Source organism: Elephantulus edwardii, unplaced genomic scaffold, assembly GCF_000299155.1.
Source record: "Elephantulus edwardii isolate Elephantulus edwardi_28Jun2011 unplaced genomic scaffold, EleEdw1.0 scaffold00058, whole genome shotgun sequence".
NCBI lineage: Eukaryota > Metazoa > Chordata > Mammalia > Macroscelidea > Macroscelididae > Elephantulus > Elephantulus edwardii.
The window spans coordinates 17,212,789-17,223,425 of record NW_006399808.1 but is presented as its reverse complement, the minus strand read 5'-3'; the positions used below and the strand labels follow the sequence as shown (position 1 = coordinate 17,223,425).

Here is a 10,637-nt window from a genome sequence, read left to right as displayed (position 1 = left end):
ACTGCAGCCTTCAATATGGATTGAGGCTCAATGTCAAGAAGACAAAGATTCTCACCACTGGACCAATTGGCAGCATCAGGAGGGATGGTGAAGAGATTGAGATTGTTCACAGCTGTATTCTGCTTGGGTCCAAAATCAACACTTTTGGCACCAGCAGCCAGGAAATTAAAAGACGTATTGCAATGGGAAAGTCTGCTATTAGGGACCTTTCTAAAGTACCGAAGAGCAATGGTGTGTCTCTAGAGACTAAGGTGTATCTGATACAGGCCATGGTCTTTGCAATCACTTGTTAATGTGTCAGACAGCTGGACAATGACTAAGGAGGATAGAAGGAGAATTGATGTCTTTGAGCTTTGGTGCTGGAGAAGAGTATTGAGGTACCATGGACTGTTAAGAAAACAAACAGATTCATCCTTGAGAGGGTTAAACCGGGCTGCTCCTTGGCGGCGAGGATTCTGAGGCTTCATCTGACATACTCTGGTCATATTGTAAGGACAGACCAGTCCTTGGAGAAGGACATCATGCTTGGGAGGGTGGAGGGCAGGCACAGGAGGGGAAGGCCCTCTAGGAGATGGATTGATACAGTGACTGGGCTAATCGGGATGAGTGTGTTGGAGACAATGAGACTGGTACAGGACAGAACAGAGTTTAGGACTGTTGTACATAGGGTCACTATGAGTCGCAAGCAACTCGACGGCACGTAACAACAACAATTTTCATATAGCACATAAAAATCGAGATATGGAGGTAATAAAATTATTACAGTAGTTTTGCTAAATGGAAGATTAGGGTACAATAAAGGTAGTTCAGGGGACTGAAGAGGTTTCACTCAAATATCTTTGTTCACTTTTACTTTGTTTAAAAAAGATTTTTAGCTACAGCTTCTCCTCACTTATTAACTATCTCATTTGACATTAAATTTATAACAATAGTGACAAATCTACTAAGCTAGGCAACTATTTTGCATATTAACAACATTCATCTGAAAACAAATGATGTGGTCTTTGATGAGAGTAATGCTAGCTATGATGGCTAACAAATGTGACAACTTAGCTAGCCCATGATTCTCAGTGATATGACTGTGATATGACCTCTGAAAACTCACTGGACAGTCAGCTGTGAGCACTGGAATGGGCAGCTTGACAAAGGGATTCTGAGACAAGCCCAACAATAAAAAGTTCTAACTTAAAAATTAAAGTAGACATGTATAAAGGTAGTTTCCTCAGGAAGAAAAGATAAAAGGGGGTTCACATTTTTGAAATATTACTTTTTGTTATTTGTATGTTCATGTTTCTAAAGGTGCAATGAGAAGCTTTTGAGAAATGAGTATTACTTTAGTATGTAAGATGTATCATAATTATAGATATTGAAAACAATCTCTGTTTTAGAACTGTACTTTTCCACTGTAAAACTTCCTTAAAGGCAAAGACAAAGAATTCAAATTAACAAATAATATTATAAGGATATTTCTTACTTCATTGAGTTATATATTTCCAATTCTTTTTCTGAAAGTTCCTTTTTTGAGTTCCCCAAATGAAAAAGATTTGAAAGAGTAGACTTCTTCCTAGTGACCTGAAAAACCATGGTTAAGAAGATTAGTATATGCCCATTTATCTATTTTCTAGTATATGCCCATTTATCTATTTTTGGATTCAAACAGCAGGGATAAGGTAAAAATTAAAAGTCGATTTAAGAGAACAATTTGCTATTTCTCAATGTTTTCTTTAAATACTCTACATGCTAACTTCTACCTTTTGGCAGTGATTCAGGACCATGTCAAGGACGGGCATGACGATTCTCCCTCAAAACCTACCAGAGCTATCATCAAGCCGTTGCTAGGTTTGTTACATTCCACAGGTATGTAGCTTGTTTCCCTCTATAGACACTTCAGATCCATAAAGACAGAAATTGTGTTCTATTTAACTTTCAATGCTTTCTGGGTAGCATGTCCCTAGGTACCTGTCAGGTTTAAAAGAAACATTTCTAGAGCAGCTGAATATTAAAGGTTACTTGATTTTCCCTTAGGAGCTGTCCATAGTGTTGTCACTCATAAATCTTTCCAAATCCTCTTGGGAATATTAATATACTCTACCAATTTCCTCAACTAGGATAAAGAGTACATTAGAGATGACAGTACTTCCTAAATATATTTCAGTTAGGGTTTCAAGAGTGCTTCATTGTTTGGAAGTAGGACACTGAATCTATTACTATTTTTTGCCACTCAGGAGCTCCTATTTGTGTTCCTTCTCAGACTCTCTCATTTTCAAGCTACCTCTGACATCATCTCTAATCTATCCAAAGGACAAGTTTACAAAATGCCAGGAAGGATATCACCAGGGTGAATTATTTTCAGTAATCACTGGCAATGTTACAGTATTTCTAATAACAATAAGAAAACATTTGGAAAAATTAATACGGTTTTATATTCATTTTTTAATTCCCGGGTACAAAGATTGGTCAGACATAGTATACACACACACTCATACTTAATACTTTTAGTTTTGAATTATTTTTATTTTTTGTGGTATATTTTAATGGTTATTTAGTCAAATCTGCCCACTGAATATCCCAAACCTATCATATTCTCTGTTATCTCTATACATAAAGAAAAAAGGGATGTTGATTGAATGTGAGGATGAAGAATTAAATAGATACTTCTGGATGCCATAGGACTCCTGTTATTACTTAATAATTATTCCTAAAGGCTCTTTTAGGTTCTAAACATTGATTTGCCAGCAGTAATAAAAACACCACCAGCTCAAATGAAGAATAAAAAAAAATCCATTTGCAGTTACAAAATAAGGACTAGAGACAAGGTGCTTGGTGCCCAGAATGTACACACTGATAAGCAAGGCCCTGCTTACCTCCAAACCATCAGAACTCTGAGATTCTTTTTGCTTCCATATTGCATGTGGTGTAGGGAGGGAGCTAAGGCCAACACCTTCTCCACCTTCAAAACCATTGTCAGATCCTCCACTGCCTCTAGAAGGACTAGGTTTCCGCATCTTTAAGGAATATTCCCCCAAAAGGGTTCTTCTACATGTTGGAGAGGTTGCTACTTTGGAAGTCCCTTGTAGCCTGCTGAGGATAGGTGAGGCTGTCATATTATCTGGTTTGTCACGTGATCCAGAAAGGAACCAATCAGCACAAGACAAAAAAGGACTTGGAGCAGATGCTAGTCGTTCATCTATGCGTGAATCAAATTTTTCCAGTTGTTGAAGAGTTGTTTTGACCTGATCCACATATATACAATCTGGACCAGGATTTCCAATAGCTTTAGATGCACAGCCTCCAGCTTCTAATATTACACATAACATATAATATCTCTGTAAGATTAAAATAATAATATAGACTTATCAACCATGAAAATATTTACACACAATATGTATGTATAAATTTATAATAAAGATATTGACTATGAAATATTCCTTCTTCCCTTCTCTTGGTTATTCTTAATTATTCCTAATCATTCTTAAAAGCAAATCTCACATTATTTTATACCTGCTAAGCAACTCCTTTTGGCACATACAATTCCCTATTTTCTTTCAGTCTCACTACTGTAAATTCTTTCACTTACAATTACATATGTATTCCATTTCTGATTCTACATCCTTTTTCTGTCTCCCTACTATTTCTCAAAGCAAACTGATAGATGTAAAACCACTACAGAAATGAGAATAGATGGACACAATGGCTACACTATTTTGTTCTGCTGTACATAGGTCACTATGAGTTGGAGCTGACTTGATAGTTAACAGTAACAAAAGAAGTAGGAGCAAAATATATGAAGAACTTGCTAAATAGTTTTGTGAATTACACTGCTATTTCTGTGTAAATATTAAATGGGTTCAAAGGGATAAAGAGCATATTATATTTTCTTCAATATAGATATTTGACATTGTGGTGTTCCCCTAAAAGTTGGCTTTTATAGCCATTGCAGTTAGCCCCCTATGGTGTCTAGCTACCTTAATTGCAGATGCATGGTCTTGCAAATCAGCAGCAGCTGTGGGACTAGGATAACAGAATGAGTGCTTCGCAGACTGAAGCAGCAAGACTTAGGTCAGCAAGACTTGTGGCAGCTACACTTGAGGCAGCAAGACTTGAGGGAGACTATAGCAAGAACCTGGTGATGGTGATGGAGAGACTGTGGCATTTCTATGGAGAAACTGTGGTAAAATGTGACCTGAAGCTTCTTGTATTTGTGCTGGCCACAGTTAAAGGTTTTTACCAGATGTTAGCAATGATAAATTGACTTCTAACTACTCTGAGTCAAGCCTTGCTGGATGATTTGGATTTGACTGCAGAACTGAAACCAGAGCCTGGACTAACTGAGGAATTGTGCCTTGGACTAACTGAGGAATTGTGCCTTGGGACTTTGGTTAAAATCTCAGCTTGTTCTGGGTGATATTCTTTGCCTCCCCTACGCTCCAACTTACTTCCCTAATAAACCCCATTCCAGTACCACAATTGTGAGCCTGTAAGTCAACAACAAATAAACAAACTTCTTGCTATTGGTATGGTTCTAGAGGCACCATGGGGTTGGGCTACAGGCTCTTGATCTGCTTTATGCTCTGAGCAGTGAGGGGCTATGCTATTCTTACTCCTTCTGGCCCTTCTAGAGAGACGCTCATGCCCTGTGCTGCTAATTCTCATTTTCTATCCTTCAAACAGAAATGCTCATAACTGTAAAATATTATGTTTATTTGTCTATTATTTAGACAAGTAATAATCATAAAAAAACGATAAAGTCAAGGTAAACTTACCAAACCAACAATAAGCAAAAAGTATCTCCCTTCAGGTTCCTGAAAGACTTCAGAGTTTGAGTCTTCAGATGGCTGAAGGTGATGTTGAGGAAACACTTCTCTCCATATCACCAACTGACCAATTCTTTGTCTTGTTGCTAAAGGCAGTAGACAATGGTGGCGACAGTAGATAGCAATGTCAATAAGATCATCTTTAGGCAAATGACTGCATATCAAGTAGCCCTTGGATTGAACCATAAAGAGCAAAAGTCAATGAGCAACATAAAACAATAATTCTGTAATATATTTCTTACAGTTATACAGCTACTTCTTCAATGTAATAAATGAAGACATGGCAAAGACACTGATAACTTAAAGGGCCCAATAAATGAATGGGAGCCTACTTCTGCTTGTTCTTGTCACCCACTGTTGCTGTTGGTACCACTGTTTCAACTCTTAAAACTGCTGGTGGAGAATGAGGAATGGGTTCAGTGCGGCAGCAGAAGGTGAAAGTACTGGTCAGGAGGGCAACAAGAGGGAGTAAGCAGGGAGGGGTGGAGTGCATGCGGGCACACTCTCTCAGTCTAGGCAACCAAGCCACCTGGTTCCTCAGCCGCTTCCACTGTGTACCTGCCAGCAGAACAAAGCTCCAGAGCTTGCACTTAGAATCATATTCTCTGCCTTGGAGGCATACTGTATTAATGTTGTACTATCAATAAAAAAGTCAGCGGTTCAAATCCACCAGCTGCTCCTGAAGAATAAGCAATCTCCTCTCATAAAGATTTATAGTTTCGGAGTCCTGATGGAGAGTTACTATGAGTAATGAGTTTAAGTTTTGGTTCCTTGCCTATATCCCAGCTGTGAAAGATATGCCAGCACTGTAAGTTTAGATTCATTAAAACTATTTGTTGTTGCTGTTACTTTTTTATTACTAGCATGGGGATGGCTCTGATTGACACCAACCCAGTGTGCAACAGGACAAAATCCCGCCAGATCTTGTGTCTTCCTCACAATCTATGCTGAGAGCTTAAGGTCACTGTTGCAGTCACTGTGCCAATCTATCTCACTGAAGGTCTTCCACGCTTTTTCAAGCATGATGCCCGTCTACAAAGATGCTCTTCCTGGTAATAAGCTAAAGTAGGTGAAGCAAATTCTATTAGAAGGAAATAATAAACAAATAGAGTTGCTTTCCTGTTAAAAACAAAAGACAAAACAAGACAAGAAAATCTTATGGGGCTATGGATGTGTCTGTGGCTGGATATTGCCAGAAAAACAATATGCAACATTTATCTATATGTAAATCTTATTTTAAGGTCTTATTCATATGGTGCCTACATTAAAGAAAAAAGAATTTTTTTTTCTTATTTGGAAAAGTTTCCAAAAATGTCTTTATAGAGATTTGGATATTCATTGTGGTATCATATTATTCAAAATGGCTTTCCTACCAATCTGGGTGAGAACTTGAAATAGGGTGTGTGTAAAATAATCATTATGAATTGGCCAGTTTTTCTCACCCCATCAGGTTCAAATTTTGCAAGTTTAACAACAAAGGTGAGTCTCTCACTACCAGCAATGGAGAAGTAGTAGAGGGCATAGCAAGTCTTTTGGGGCTGGAGATTTCTGTATCCGTGTTTACATGAGAATAGCAACAGCCTCAGCAGAGAACTAGAAACTAACATGAAACAGAGCTAACTACATTGCCTCACAGAGGCAAAGCCAAGCTAGAGGTCTTTTTAAAAATTTGTTTGAGGGTTTGGGGGTGGGTACCACAATTGGTAGAACTAAGAAAGCTCTGTAACACTGACCTAAACTTCAAGGCTGAAAGTCAGTGGACTTGCAAGCATGTTTGAGAAGCTGTTCTAACTGAGGAATTGTATGCTGCTGCCAACTTGAATTGTAAACTGTTCCCTACTAAACTCTATAACCCTGGGTATAATTCAGTGAGATCTAGCAACAGATTATGGATCTAGTAGCAAGACTGTTGCTGTTGTTTTGTGACACGTCAGAACAGACCTTTAGCTGACCCTCCAGCAGGTTTTCAGAGATAGTAAATCACATGGGAGGAGACTGCCCATCTTTCTCGTATGGAGCAGCTTGTGGATTCAAACCAACTGCTTTTGGGATTGCAGCACAACTTTTTACCACTATGTCATCCAAGTAGTAAGATTAGTGTTGAGATTAGTAGAAGTAGGTGCGGGAGCATGGAGACCATGTCTGACCTTATGGACTTTGGTTTTGTATTGTGGATGTTGCTTATAGGGACTGTTCCTCTCTGTGAAGTTAGGAGAGGCCAGACCTGGCTGTTCCCATGGTGCCTACTTTTTACAGTTATAAAAATTTTAAACTTCAACTTACCTTGTAAAATAGAGAGGACCCCAAAATTGTATATAGCCGCCTCATGTCATAGTAATCCTCAGACTGGGGGGGGGGGGAAGAAATTCACAGAAGATTTAAATTTTTTTGTTTTCTATGATTTAAAAAAAATTCCCATTTTTAACACTCATAACTCAGTGCATTCTTTAGCAATCAATATGTTAGGTGGCATCGAGTCTACTATGACTCACAACCACCTATGAATAACAAACAGATCAGAACGTTGCCCTTTCCTATGCCATCCTCATAATCTGTACCATACTCCAGCCCACTGTTATAGTCATGTGTCAGTCCATCTAGTTAAGGGTCTTCCTCGCTTTTACTGACCCTTGACTTATCCCAGCATGTCTTTTTCCAAGGAATGGTCCCTCCTGACAACACGCCTGAAGTATGTGAGATGAAGTTTCACCATCCTTACCTCTATAGTTTTAATGTAAAATATACATGGGTTTTTATATTTATATTTGACTGAGAACAATATTTTCCATTGTAATGAGATGCTGTCAATTGAGGTAGCTAAGAATACAACATAAGGTTTGTTCTAAGAGGAATTTTTATAGACACATATGAAGGGAAAAAGCTTTTACTATATCCCATCTAATATAGTCAATATTACCATATCCATAAATATCCAATGTTAACAGTTTCCACTGTGCACAAAGTATTTGAGATGAAGTCTTACCACACTCATCTCTCAGGAGCTTCCTGGCTGAACTTTTTCTAAGACAGATTTGTTTGTTATTCTGGCAGTCCCTGACATATTCAGTTCCCTTCATCAATACAACACCTCAAAGGCATCAATTCTGTTGTCTTCCTTTCTCAATTGCTACTTCAGCAGAGGTTGATTGTGGACCCATGTTTAATTTAACCCTTGCAACTTCAATATTTTCTCAATTTATTATGATATTGCCTATTGGGCCAGTTGTAAGGGTTTTTGTTCTCTTGAAGTTAATGTGTAATCCATACAGAAGGCTGCAGTCCTTGATCTTCTCCATTTAAATGTTTCAAGTCCTCTTTACTTTCAACAACTGTTTCTTGGTCCTGAGCACAGTTAAAGTGTTCTTGCATTTTCACTCTTTTCAGTGTTATCTAATTATTAATGTCAGTTATACACCTTTCTGATATTGTTTGCTTTTAGCCAATATCCACATGACATGAGCATTGACATACTTTATTCCAAGGCTTTTTCAGTCTTGAATTTCTGGTAGTTTTTGTCTATGCAGTAGTCTTCAAGATTTTATTTAAGTATGATATTAATGATCTTCTTTGATAATCTCCAAATTCTACTGGACTATTTTTTTCTTTTTAAATGGGCACAAATTTGACCTTTTCAGTTGGTTGATCTGATTGCTGTCTTTCTTATTTCTTGGTATAGTCTAGCGAGCACATCCAGGGTTGTGACCATTTGTGAAAATACTTCAAGTGACATCTTATCAATTCCTGAGGTCTAATATTTTTCTAATGCCTTCAGTGCAGCTTTATTGGTTCTTGATTTTTTGCTATTTCTTGAAATGGTTCAGAGTCAACCTATTATTTTCAGTAGAGTGGCCCTATGTATTAATTTTGATGTTATTTTGATGTTTCCTGCATAATCCAATATTTTGCCCTTAGATCCCTTCAGCATTGCAATTTTAGGCTAGAATTTTTTTCATTGTTTTTTTCAGTTTGAAATGCTAAGCATGTTCTTCCCTTTTGGTTTTCTAACTGTAGGTCTTTTCACATTTTTATATAATAAAAATAAAGTAAAAGACAAAGTAAAGTCTTCTTGAGCTGCCCTTTGATATTTCCTGCTCAGCTCTTTCACATCATCATTTCTTCCTTTCACTTTAGCTTCTTTACATTTAATAAAAGTTGCAATCTTTTCTGATTTCCATTTTGCTACTTTCTTTCATTCTTGTGTTTTTAATCAACTTTTACATCCTTCATATATTGCCCTTAATGTCATCTCACATATCTGGTTTTCAGTTATTAATGTAAAATGCATCAAATCTGTTCTTCAAATGGTTTCTAAACTCAGGGAGGATAAACTCAAGGTTGTATTTTGACTCTCATGGGCTTGTTTTTATTTTAATTTTCTTCAGTTTCAATTTGGACTTGCATATCCAAACAACTGTCCCACTGTAGGCATTTGGTTTTATTCTGATTGATAACACTGAACTTTCCCAGAGTCTCTTTCCACATATACAGTAAATCTGATTGCTGAAATTGAAATCCATGTGCAGCATTGCCTTTTTTTTAACACATGTTGCTGCACACTTTTAAAATTGACGACTGTGCTTAGAAATGCATTTGCCATCATTTGCAGCAACATGTTAAAGTTTTGCAAGAAAAAAAATAATCATGTAAAACCGTATTATACAATACCAGTCTTCATTTCTGACACCAAGGGCATATTTTGCAACCCACAATCCTTCTTCTTTGTTTCCAACATCTTCCTTTCAGTCATCAATTATTATTATTAATATAGTTTGTCATTGTCCTTTTATTTTGTTAATGTATTTAATATATTTTGTTAATACTTTTTAAAATTTAGTTATTATTATTAAATAATTTTGTACATTCTGTTGAGGTCAGACTTAGGTAAAAATCATCAATTTCTTTATCTTTACCTTTAGTAGTTGGTAAGTATATTTGAATAACAGTTGTAGTAATAGAGCTTCCATGTGTGCATATGCAATTCATCCTATAACTTGCATGCATATTTTTCCTATGATGAATTCCACATCATTCCTCTTTAATTGGTCATTCTAGGCATAGTAGAACAGGATTTAAGATTCAAAATGGGCAACAGCACTCCATTTTAGCTCACTAACGCCTACGATGCAGGAGGATGGTCAGTTTCAACTCGAAGGCATTCAACAACAACAAAGCCCAGGTTTTTGATCTTTTATGAGTTTCATGACATTTTTTATAATTATCAATTTTTTTTAGATTCAAGGAGCCTGACTTGTCGACAGAAAGCTGGGCAGCTAAAGGGTCCATCACACTCCCCGCCCATCTTCTCAGGTAACACTGAAGATGCCAAAACCATGTGGCATTCGTTCTGGCCTGAGGGCCAAGAAAAACCTACCTATACACCAGTTCTACAGGACGCATCGCCTTTGCTTGGGAAACATTACGACTAAACCTCAGGGACATTGGTCCCAACATAAGGAACTATGAGCAGCTGATGTGTTTGGAAACACAAAAGCCAAGGAAGCTTCATATATAAGCTATTAGATCAAGGGCTGGTCAATGGGAGGTAGATGTGAAGGGAGTGGGTAGAAGTGGATGGGTATCCTGGTGGATGGTGGAGCAGGGTAATAAGTGGGTAAAGACACGTGTGCCAAAGGCAGGGACAACAATGACACTAATGGTTAACTCCACAATAAGGGACATATCTTTAACTTGCTGGTCTGTCTGATACTTCTCTAAATCTGAACATTCACATTAAGACAGACTAGGAAGAAGGATTGGCCATCCACTTCTGAAATAGGCCTCTGAAAACCCTATGTACAACAGAACATGTAGATAACAGGAAAG

The 10,637-nt window shown here is 37.5% G+C and overlaps 1 protein-coding gene across 1 annotated transcript in view; it reads right to left on the bottom strand.

Moving 5' to 3' along the window:
- The window catches only part of INTU (inturned planar cell polarity protein), a 134,571-nt gene that overhangs the window by 11,349 nt on the left and 112,585 nt on the right, over positions 1–10,637 (bottom strand). The window contains exons 10-13 of the mRNA XM_006887553.1: positions 7,098–7,160; positions 4,764–4,985; positions 2,841–3,326; positions 1,475–1,572 (exon numbers count right to left, since the gene is read on the bottom strand). Of these exons, the coding sequence (XP_006887615.1) occupies positions 1,475–1,572; positions 2,841–3,326; positions 4,764–4,985; positions 7,098–7,160 (869 nt within the window). The remainder of the gene's footprint in view (positions 1–1,474; positions 1,573–2,840; positions 3,327–4,763; positions 4,986–7,097; positions 7,161–10,637) is intronic.